General features: G+C 38.9%; 1 protein-coding gene across 2 annotated transcripts in view; it reads left to right on the top strand.

The window, feature by feature from the left end:
• adamts18 (ADAM metallopeptidase with thrombospondin type 1 motif, 18) overlaps window positions 1–12132 on the top strand; it is a 144893-nt gene that overhangs the window by 75001 nt on the left and 57760 nt on the right. For both annotated transcript variants that reach the window (XM_051932023.1, XM_028809641.2), the window contains 3 exons: window positions 7914–8044; window positions 8620–8743; window positions 9059–9303. In XM_051932023.1, coding sequence (XP_051787983.1) covers window positions 7914–8044; window positions 8620–8743; window positions 9059–9303 — 500 coding nt within the window. The remainder of the gene's footprint in view (window positions 1–7913; window positions 8045–8619; window positions 8744–9058; window positions 9304–12132) is intronic.

Raw genomic sequence — 12132 nt, 5'->3', positions numbered from 1 at the left:
CCAAGGTGCTAAAGAGAGCACAGGATATGGTATAATCTGGAAGAGTAGTGACTATATGCAAACAGAAAGTGGTCCAAAGTATTTGAAATATTTAATTTAATATGTCTCTTAAAGCATTTCATCAAAATGGAAGTGAGTATCACTGGACTGTAATCACTGAGACTGTTTTGTTTTCTTTGGCATAGAAGTAATTGTTGTCTACCAGGTGGAACCACAGATTCTCTCAGTGAGATATTAAAATGTCTTTGTAAGCTCCAGCTGCATGCGCTCTGCAGTGCCACCTGGACCAGATGGTTTATAACATTGTCTCAATTAAATATCCTTCTAATGTTATCCACATTAGAAACAGAAACAGAGAAGGATGCAATGCTGATGGCAATTGGACAAAAGAGAGTTAGTTATCATGATCAAATAAGGTGTAGAAAGTATTAAAGTCTTCTGGGAGAGAAAAGCTGGATGCAAATGTATTAGGCTTTATTTTTTAAATCAGTAAGTATCTGCAAACCCTGCCTCATTTCATGTGAATCACAACTGCTGCTCTACTTGGTCTCCATTTTATCTCCATTTACCAACCTTTCTGAGCTTGAACCTGCATTTTTTGTGTATTTCCATATTGTCAACCTGAAGTGTATTGCAATGAGACTCTACATTTTCCATATATTTGGCCGTCCATGAAATACGCAGCTTTTTTATATATAACACAGTAAGTAGTCTACCTCAGTGCATCCATTTTTTTTATATCTTATCCAGTTCAGGTTCATATGTATGTGGGCCCTTTTTATTAATTTTCCTAGTGATGTACTGTTAGATGAAATAAAGTAAGTTAATGACAAGCATCATTTATAATGTGAAATCTGCGTCATCTGTAAATCATGGGATACAAGCTTCTGTTCTGACTGGCACTTAAGAGTTATATAATATAGTTACTGGCTGTATATTTAAATCAATTATGTTCATTTTTTTTAAATTCAGAATAAATTACATCATTCCAAGGAGTATAAATGTACAATATTTTCTTTTAGTCTCATAGCTACAATTATTGCATGCAGAAGAATTATCATTGTTTAATGAAAATACAAGGGTGTCTTATTTGATAGATAGTTAAACGATTTTATTTGTGCGCAGTCTTTTTTCTTCACTTAAATGCAAGCAGACATATTTTTCATGTAAAGAAGCACATTCTTGCATCTTTCTTTTTCTGCTGATAAAATTTTAGTTTAGTTTATTTGTAAGGTATGTTTGTTAAGCATGGGAATGAAAGTATAAATCTTAGAATACCTGAAATGCGAAAAAAGTTGTTCAGTACCTTAAGCTAATACATACAGTATACATTGTAAAATTTGGCTTTACAGTAATCCCTCCTCCATCGCGGGGGTTGCGTTCCAGAGCCACCTGCGAAATAAGAAAATCCGCGAAGTAGAAACCATATGTTTATATGGTTATTTTTATATTGTCATGCTTGGGTCACAGATTTGCGCAGAAACACAGGAGGTTGTAGAGAGACAGGAACGTTATTCAAACACTGCAAACAAACATTTGTCTCTTTTTCAAAAGTTTAAACTGTGCTCCATGACAAGACAGAGATGACAGTTCCGTCTCACAATTAAAAGAATGCAAACATATCTTCCTCTTCAAAGGAGTGCGCGTCAGGAGCAGATCATGTCAGAGAGATAGAGAAAAGCAAACAAATCAATAGGGCTGTTTGGCTTTTAAGTATGCGAAGCACCGTGGCACAAAGCTGTTGAAGGCGGCAGCTCACACCCCCTCCTTCAGGAGCAGAGAGAGAGAGAGATAAAAACAAACAACCAAAAATCAATACGTGCCCTTCGAGCTTTTAAGTATGCGAAGCACCGTGCAGCATGTCGCTTAAAGGAAGCAGCAGCACAGAAGGGAGCAAAGTGAAGATAATCTTTCAGCATTTTTAGACGAGCATCCGTATCGTCTAGGTGTGCGAACAGCCCCCCTGCTCAATCCCCCTACATCAGGATCAGAGAAAGTCAGCGCAAGAGAGAGAGAGAGAAAAGTAAGTTGGGTAGCTTCTCAGCCATCTGCCAATAGCGTCCCTTGTATGAAATCAACTGGGCAAACCAACTGAGGAAGCATGTACCAGAAATTAAAAGACCCATTGTCCGCAGAAATCCGCGAACCAGCAAAAAATCCGCGATATATATTTAAATATGCTTACATATAAAATCCGCGATGGAGTGAAGCCACGAAAGGCGAAGCGCGATATAGCGAGGGATTACTGTATTCCTTATTAGGTTTGATGGTGTACTCGTATTCTGTAAATTATCATTTGATCATTTCTTCTAGTATTCACATGTGCTTTGTTCTGGTGTACCCCCTAAACCTTAAACCTGTAGACTAGTGTGATTGGCCATTATAATCTAGCAGTATATTTGTGTTTATTTTGAAATTTGCATCTGTGAGTGTGTGCTATTATGGTTTAGCACCCCATCCTGGACTGGTTTCTGCCTTATATCCAATGTTACTGGAATAGGCATTAACACTCTGCACCCATGCAGTGAAATGAAGAAGAATGTATGAATTAACTCATTTTTGTATGGAAGTATGATAATATTTAACTCATTTACTTGAAATAAAATAACTTTACTATGAAATTTAAATAATACTTGTGGGTTAGAGTTAGAGATACACCAACGTTAATTTTGTAAATTTGTACATGCACCCAGAATTGATTGTTTTATGTCATTCTTACATATCTTTCTGTCCTCTGCATCTTGTTCTGTTATACCTATCACCTGCATGTCCTCTCTCACCACATCCATAAACCTTCTCTTAGGCCTTCCTCTTTTCCTCTTATCTGGCAGGTCTATCCTCAACATCCTTCTCCCAATATCCTCAGCATCTCTCCTCTGCATATGTCCAAACCAAAGCAATCTCGCCTCTCTGACTCTGTCTCCCAACCGTCCAACTTGAGCTGACCCTCTAATGTACTACTCATTTCTAGACTATCCATCCTCGTCACACCCAGTGCAAATCTTAGCATCTTTAACTCTGCTACCTCCAGCTCTGTCTCCTGCTTTCTGGTCAGTGCCATCGTCTCCAACCCATACAACATAGCTGGTCTCACTACCGTCCTATAGACCTTCCCTTTAATTCTTGCTAATACTTGTCTGTCACAAATTACTCCTGAAATTCTTCTCCACCCATTCCACCCTGACTGCACTCTCCTTTTCACCTCTCTCCCACAATCCCCATTATTGTGTACCATTGATCCCAAATATTTAAACTCATCCACCTTCACCAACTCTACTCCTTGCATCCTCACCATTCCACTGACCTCCCCCTCATTTACACACATGTATACTGTCTTGTTCCTACTGACCTTCATTCCTCACCTCTCCAGAGTATATTTCCACCTCTCCGGGGTCTCCTCAACCTGCTCCCTACTATCGCTACAGATCACAATGTCATGAGCAAACATCATAGTCCACAGGGACTCCTGTCTAATCTCATCTGTCAACCTGTCCATCACCATTGCAAATTAGAAAGGGCTCAGAGCCGATCCCTGATGTAATCCCACCTCCACCTTGAATGCATCCATCACTCCTACCGCAGACCTCACCACTGTCACACTCCCCTCAGACATATCCTGTACAACTCCTACATACTTCTCTGCCACTCCCGACTTCTTCATACGATACCACAGCTCCTCTCGATGCACCCTGTCATATGCTTTCTCCAGGTCCACAAAGACGTAATGCAACTCCTTCTGGCCTTCTCTATACTTCTCTATCAACATCCTTAGAGCAAACATCGCATTTGTGGTGCCCTTTCTTGGCATGAAACCATACTGCTGCTTATTAATCATCACCTCACTTCTTAACCTAGCTTCCACTACTCTTTCCCATAACTTCATGCTGTGGCTCATCAATTTTATCCCCCTGTAGTTACTACAGTCCTGCACATCCCCCTTATTCTTAAATATCGGCACCAGTACAGTTCTTCTCCACTCCTCAGGCATCTTCTCACTTTCCAAGATTTCATTAAACAATCTGGTTAGAAACTCCACTGCCATCTCTCCTAAACACCTCCATGCTTCCACAGGTATGTCATGTGGACCAACGGCCTTTCTATTTTTCATCCTCTTCATAGCTGTCCTTACTTCCTCTTTGCTAATCCGTTGCACTTCCTGATTCACTATCTCCACATCATCCATCATCCAACCTTCTCTCTCTCTCTCTCTCTCGTTCTCTTCATTCATCAGCCTCTCAAAGTACAGTGGAACCTCGGGTCACGACCGTAATTCGTTCCAAAACTCTGGTCGCAACCCGATTTGGTCATGACCCAAAGTGATTTCACCCATAGGATTGTATGCAAATACAATTAATCCGTTCCGGACCGTACGAGCTGTATGTAAATATGTATTTTTTTTAAAGATTTTTAAGCACAAAAATAGTTCATTATACCATAGAATGCAAAGTGTAATAGTAAACTAAATGTAAAAACACTGAATAATACTGAGAAAACCTTGAACAGAGAAAACTAACATTGCAAGAGTTCACTCTATAACCTTACGAACCACTCTCTGTAAACACTTTTTTTTAAGCACAGGGAAAAAATGAACATTTGAAAAAATCCTTAATTTATACAAAAACTAACCATAAACAACCAAGAAAACTAACCTTGCATGAGTCGAGTTCTGGCATGAAGGAAGTGAGGAGGAACTGGGTGGAGAAGAGATTACAGTTTTGAGGTAAAGTCTGTGACGATGCGGGTTCGCTGCATGCTACCATCTCGCTTCTGGGAGCCCTTAAACCCGTCACCGTTGGTAATGTTACCGATGAGCACGACAGTGAGGCACTACAATGGAACAATCGGATGGTACAAAAAGTGCCAAGTGCTTTTATTAAAATCAACAAAACAACAATCAAAAACAAAGTCCAAATTAAACAAAGTGCAGTGCTTTCAGAATCCTTCAATAAATAAATGATCCCATAAAAACAGCAGTGAAGTGGAGGTTAAAGTCCAATAGAAAAAAGTCTTCATTAAATACAATGAGGTTAAAACAATGCTCAAAGCAGTTTCTTTAAAAACAAGCCCGGTGCATTCTTTAACTGCCTTCTCGGCCTTACGCGGCCAGCCGTCCTTCTTCTGGTCACTCCAGCTCCTTGATCGCTCACCTGCAGTGACTGCTTCCTTCTGCCCCACCGAGTGTCGGCCAAAACACCCCTGCTTGGGCTCACTGTTCAGCTGCCTGCCAGCGAACACACGCTCGCTCGCTCACACCGGTCCTTTCTACACTGCTTCATGCTTACTACCTCACTCCGCAACCTCCGTCTTTCTTTTCTTTTTCCTCCCTTTAGCCGCCTCGCGCTTCTATTTATGAAGAGGATGTGGCAGCTGTAGCAATCAACCACCACGCCCCCTCGCTAAGCTGCAAGCGCTGCGGTTATTTATTTAAAACTGGCCTCTTGATGTGAGCTGTGGACCCGCTATACCACAAAGTCCCTCTGTGTGATGCTTGTCTGACCGAGAACAATGTACTGTAAAGGGAGAGACTGAACACGCTCGTAAATCACCGGCGCGTACGAACCAGAAGGGAAACGAAATGGAGCACAAGGAGTTCACAGCGAATGCACAGGGAGAGACTGAACACGTGCAGAAATCACCAGCGTGTACGAACCAGAAGGGAAACTGGCTTGTTCGTCACCCGAGTGTGTGGTTGTGAACAGATGCAAAAGTTTGGCAAACTTTTTGGTCATAACCCGATTTGTATGTGGTCTGAGATGTTCGTAACCCAAGGTTCCACTGTACTCTTTCCATCTGCTCAACACACTCTCCTTGCTTGTGAGTACGTCTCCATCTTTATCCTTTATCATCCTAACCTGTTGCACATCTTTCCCAGCTCGGTCCCTCTGTCTAGCCAATCGGTGCAGGTCCTATTCTCCCTCCTTAGTGTCCCACCTCTCATACAACTCATCATACGCCTTTTCTTTAGCCTTCGCCATCTCTCTCTTCACCTTCTGCCTTATCTCCTTGTACTCTTGTCTACTTCCTGCATCTCTCTGACTATCCTACTTCTTCTTTGCCATCCTCTTCTTCTGTATACTCTCCTGTACTTCCCCATTCCACCACCAGGTTTCCCTTTCCTCCTTCCTCTGTCCAGATGTCACGCCAAGCATCCTTCTTGCTGTCACCCTTACTACATCTGCTTTAATTGCCCAACTGCCTAGTAACTCTTCACTGCCACCCAGGTCCTGTCTCACCTCCTCCATAAACTCAACCTTGCAGTCTTCCTTTTTCAAATTCCACCATTTGATCCTTGGCTGTGCCCTCACTCTCTTCCTCTTCTTGATCTCCAATGTCATCCTGCAGTCCACCATCCTGTGCTGCTTAACTACACTTTCCCCTGCCACCACTTTGCTGTCTTCAATCTCCTTCAGATTGACTCTTCTGTATAGGATGTAATCTACCTGTGTGCATCTTCCTCCACTCTTGTACGTCACCCTATGTTCCTCCCTCTTCTTAAAATACATATTCTCCACAGCTATGTCCATCCTTTTGGCAAAATCCACTATCATCTGACTTTCTTCATTCCTCTCCTTGACACCACCTCCTCGTCTCCTCTGTTCCCTTCACCAACATTGAAATCCGCTCCAATCACAAATTTCTGTCCCTGTTCATCACTTCATCCAACTCACTTCTTTCTCATCCATCACACACCCAACTTGCGGGGCATAGGCACTAACAAAATTCATTATCACACCTCCAATTTCCAGCTTTATAATCATTACTCTGTGTGACACTCTTTACACCTCCAAAACACTCTTGACATACTGTTCCTTCAGAATAACCCCTACCCCATTTCTCCTCCTATCCACACCATGATAGAACAATTTGAATCCACCTGTGATCCATCTGGCCTTACTCCCCTTCCATTTAGTCTCTTGCACACACAATATATCAACCTTCCTTCTCTCCATCATATCTGCTAACTATCTTCCCTTACCAGTCATACTGCCAACATTCAAAGTTCCTACCTTCAGTTCCACTCTCTTTACCTTCCTCCTCTCCTCCTGCCTCCAGACATGTCTCCCCCCTCTTCTTCTCCTTCTTCGGCCAACAGTAGCCCAATTTCCGCCAGCACCCTGTTGGCGGTCTTTGTTAACAAGGTGGTTGACCGATCTAGTATGGAAATTGGTATTGTTGTCTGCATATTGATTTGGCAAAATTTTATCCTGGATGCCCTTCCTGACATAACCCTCTCCATTTATCCGGGCTTGGGACCGACACAAAGAAACACTAGTTTGTGCATCCCCTGTGGCTGGGTTAGTTTAGTGCTTACAGCATTGAACTGTAAATCAGTAGCTGATAGTTTGTGTCACACACTTAAATTAATCACAAATTAAATGAAGAACAATAGGTCAGATTTTTTTCCTCTAAGCTGCCCATATTTAAATACTATAATATAACACCAAATATTTGTAGTAAACAGTAAACATTTCAAGAGAAATATATATGAACATGGATAGTTAGTATTAGCTTAAGAAGGGCTGTATTAGTAGTATGCATCTGTTAAGTAAAATTAATACAAAATAAATATTTCCCTAAGATTTCTGTTGTTGAAACGTCCTGTTTTATATGTGTCTTCTTAGGAAGGCTCCATATTGGGAAAGGCGCTATATAAATAAAATGCATTATTATTTATCATTATATTGTGCAAAATATGTAAATGCCTAACAAGTCTTCTTGTCACATCACAAAATTAAAATAAATAAGATTGTCTAAATTTATAAAATATATACTCAAACATCTGAAATGTTCTATACCATGCAGTAGAGTGTATTTGTATGCTAATAGTCTTATTTCAGAATTCTTTGTTCAATATTCAGTAGTATACTCCTGTTTTCACCTGTTTAATGCAGTTGTAAAATACTGTCTTTCAGAGGAAGACATTTGCAAACTCTATTGCATAGCAGAAAACTATCAGTTTTTCTTTGCAATGTCAAACAAAGTAAAAGATGGCACCCCCTGTTCTGAAAGCCAGCTTGATGTGTGTATTGATGGAATCTGTGAGGTATGACATGTTTTAATTTAATTTTGTGAAATGTCTTTAGCAGAGAATTATTTACACATTTCCACATGAGAAATATATTTGTTTCAGAATGAGCTGAAAGATTGTGAGAACAATATATCCTTTCAAGCAATGTAACTATAAGTCTCAAGGAGCTGGAACTGGAGATTTAAGTCTGAGGCTCCTCATTTTACCTTGTGTAATTTTATGCTCTTAACTTCACAGTGTGCTGTTTGAATAAATATGTACTTGATGATAGGATATTAATTTAAAGCACTTTAGAATTAACTGTACCATAAAAGGTGATATATAACTATGATTGATACTAAAAGTAATTACAACAGTTGATGTATTTAGTGAACTGCAGGCATATAAGTTTCTTATCATTTCATACTCCCATATGACCAATGACTATAACTTTTTATATGGAAAAACATTACGTAAAGCCTGCCATTTTTCACTAAAACTATTGAAATCTCAGTAAAAGCCATTCCCTATTTTTTAAACTTGTCTGGGTTGTTGGCAAAATCTGCAATTTATTTTTTGTTTAAACCTTCTTTGTAAAAATGTTGTCTTAGCAAGTAGGATGTGACCTAGTCCTGGGTTCAAAAGCTGAACTGGATGCTTGCGGTGTTTGTAATGGAAATAATGCAACATGTGCATTCTTCAGAGGACAGTATCTACAACAGCACAGTGCAAATGGTGAGTTTGGATCAGATTGTTAGGATTTGAAGTTGTGCCATATATTTGTACTAATTATTTTGTCTGTATACCTTCATTTCATTCCTAGTCAAACACTAGGTATAGTATATTTTTTCTTTTATTGTGCAAAATATCATTTTAGAATAACGTGCATACATTGTAAAAAATGATATCCAGACCCTAATTGTATAGAAGTAAAACAGCAGTAAAAGAAATTAAATAATTATTTTTCTTCTAATAGTGTATTTTTTTGATTTTATAATGCTGACTTGTATACCATCAAAAGTAAATATGCCCTTTCTTTTGTTTTTTCAGAGTATTATTCAGTTATAGTGATTCCAGCTGGAGCCCGTAGCATTCACATACATGAAATGGAAGTATCTACAAGTTATCTGGCAGTCCGTAACCTCAAAAAGAAATACTATCTTACTGGAAACTGGATAGTTGATTGGCCTGGAAAATTCTCATTTGCTGGGACAGTGTTTGACTATCAACGCCCTGTTCACCAACCTGAAACCTTGTTTGCATCTGGCCCCACTAATGAGACTCTAGTGTTTGAAGTAAGAATTTTTTCAAACATTCTGTTGTGTAAAGCAAAAATCTGTAAAATACATCAATGTAAAAAGATGAAAAGGGGAAAAAATATGTTTTTCTTTCAGCAATCACTAAAATTATTTGTCCAGTAAAAATGATATGTTATTCTAAAAGGAATTATTGAGTAATAGCAAGATTATGATTAGGCTTGGCTTTTATTAAGAACCAGTTTAAATAACTTTATAGCTATTAAATCAGATTGTACATTTAGCACATTACAAAACATCATTTAAAAGATGGTAGTTTCAAAAAGCAATTTTGAAGTTTGTACAGTATAATGCTACCTATCTCTTACTAAAAAGACAACAGAATTGGAAAGACATGTGCATAGTAAACTTTTTATTTACAAATTGTTTGAATTGTTTGGTAATTTAAGAAAGATTTTACCCACATTCTGACAGTCTATAAATTATAGGTATTTTAAATAGACATAACTGGATGTTATAGCACAAAGTAAGAAGTGCAACATCATGTTGTGATTTTAAAGAATATAAGATTTGTATCATTACAGATGATTGTTAATGTGTTATTTCAGTACTTATTGAATAAACAAACACATATTTTTAACCCTGCTTACTATGTAAAAGGTAGTTGTTTTGTCCTGGTAAACTGTTTACCCGAAAGTAAAGTGAAACCATAGTCATTAGGTTGCTGTAATTGATTCAACACTGTATTTTTAAGTTGTGATGTTGGAGTTTACACATTTGTTTAAATAGTACTGTACTGTCTTTTGGTAGGAATTACCTGCAGATATGTGAAAAACCTTTGTGCTTTCTGATTCCCTTATTGATTAAAAATATCCCTTGCAAAGCTGCTATCTCAATATGTTAAAAAATAAAGAAGAAGGAAAATATTCAATTCACTTAAATACAATTAGCACAGAGATACTAAAAAGAGTGATGAAAGGGATTATTTCCAAAACATGACCTATGGTAGAGAAGAGAGTATTGGGAAGGGAAAGAGAGAGACAGTGGAACATTAAAAGTGAATTGGTGGCAGATAACTCTGAACAGTCTTCTGTAAGTACAGTACATGATGTCTGCATTTACTGTAATGTGTAATGCTGTATGCTATTCTTGGTCAGACATTCAAATGTTCAGTAAATGTTTTTTGTGAACTGTTTTGGAAAATACAAGAAAGTAATCAGAACCAACCCCGGCATTTGTTTTTTGTCCAAGTTTATTTGTATACACATCTGTATTATGTCATTTTATATGATGAACAAAATAGCCTTCATTTTATAATTTAGACAGCTTCAGAAACCACCTTTTCCATCATATAATTGTAAGGATCGAGCTCAAGGCAATAATCAAAGATGTCAAACAATTATAGTGTATCTTTTATGAGAGTATGAATATATTTAGGTGTGTGCTCTGCAAGGAGCTTTTGCCTTGCCTAGGTCTGATGCCTGTCTTGCAGTGGATGATGTTAGATAAACTGTCAGCCCATGCAACCAAGCATTCAGTTAGTGGGTTTGATTGTAATTTCACTGTAGTAATGTAATACAGTTATGGTATTGAACTTGCCATTTCTTGATCTAAATAAACTAGTATAGGTTGAGTATCCCTAATCTGAAATGCCTGTAACTAGAAGTATTTTGGAATATTTCCATATTCATAATGAGATAGGCAGCACGGTGGCGCAGTGGTAGCACTGCTGCCTCGCAGTAAGGAGACCTGGGTTCGCTTCCCGGGTCCTCCCTGTGTGGAGTTTGCATGTTCTCCCCGTGTTTGTGTGGGTTTTCTCCGGGTGCTCCGGTTTCCTCCCACAGTCCAAAGACATGCAGGTTAGGTGGATTGGCGATTCTAAATTGGCCCTAGTGTGTGCTTGGTGTGTGTGTGTGCCCTGCGGTGGGTTGGCGCCCTGCCCAGGATTGGTTCCTGCCTTGTGTTGGCTGGGAATGGCTCCAGCAGACCACCGTGACCCTGTGTTCGGATTCAGCGGGTTGGAAAATGGATGGATGGATGTATACTAATTCATAGTTGACGTAACAACATACAGCATTAAACCTCAAAAGTGATGAACATGACTTATAGACTCTGTTGTAGTTCCTTTTTAGGAGGGCCATTTCTGTGTCTTTGCACTGAACTTGTTTTTTTTGTCAGTTTATATACAGTTAAATACTTGTCACTTCCCAGAGAACTGGCCAACAGGTCAGAAATATCTCAGCTAATATTCACTCCATCATGCCTGCTGTGCTGGAAGCTATTCACCAACTGACATGGCACTACATTCAGTAAAACACAATTTGCAGAAGTGTCTGGCTTTTCCAACTTAATGGGAGCAATTTACTGCACTGATATTACAATAAGGGCACCTAGCGAGAATGAAGCTGCATTTGTTAACCATTAGCAGTGGAATTCCGTTATTGCATAAGTCATCTGCAATGTCAATATGAGTTTTTAGGTGCATTTACATATGCACATTTACCAGATGATTGTGATTTATAAAGGTAAATTGCACAGAAATGTGCATACAGCAGATTTATATATTTGATTTTTTTTTTGGCAAATGCATATTTTCACCCTTGAATCCAATCACAGTTTTATAAATGAGAGTGATGGTCATTAATCTTGTGTCCTAGCTACAACTGTCCCCAAACTCCACTTCCCCCCATTGTGTATCATAGCTTTGTGCTTCATTGAGACCCAACCCAGACTCAGAATCAATGAATCCGTTTGGAATCAGCACATATGTTCAGATCTGCTCAGCAGTAAAAAAAAAAAAAAAACAAAAAAAAAAAAAATTACAGGTAACATAATCATGTTGTCACTCAAAGTTTCAGATTTTGGAAT

Source organism: Erpetoichthys calabaricus, chromosome 9 (assembly GCF_900747795.2).
Source record: "Erpetoichthys calabaricus chromosome 9, fErpCal1.3, whole genome shotgun sequence".
Classification (NCBI taxonomy): Eukaryota; Metazoa; Chordata; class Cladistia; order Polypteriformes; family Polypteridae; genus Erpetoichthys; species Erpetoichthys calabaricus.
This window is presented reverse-complemented; position numbering and strand designations above follow the sequence as displayed.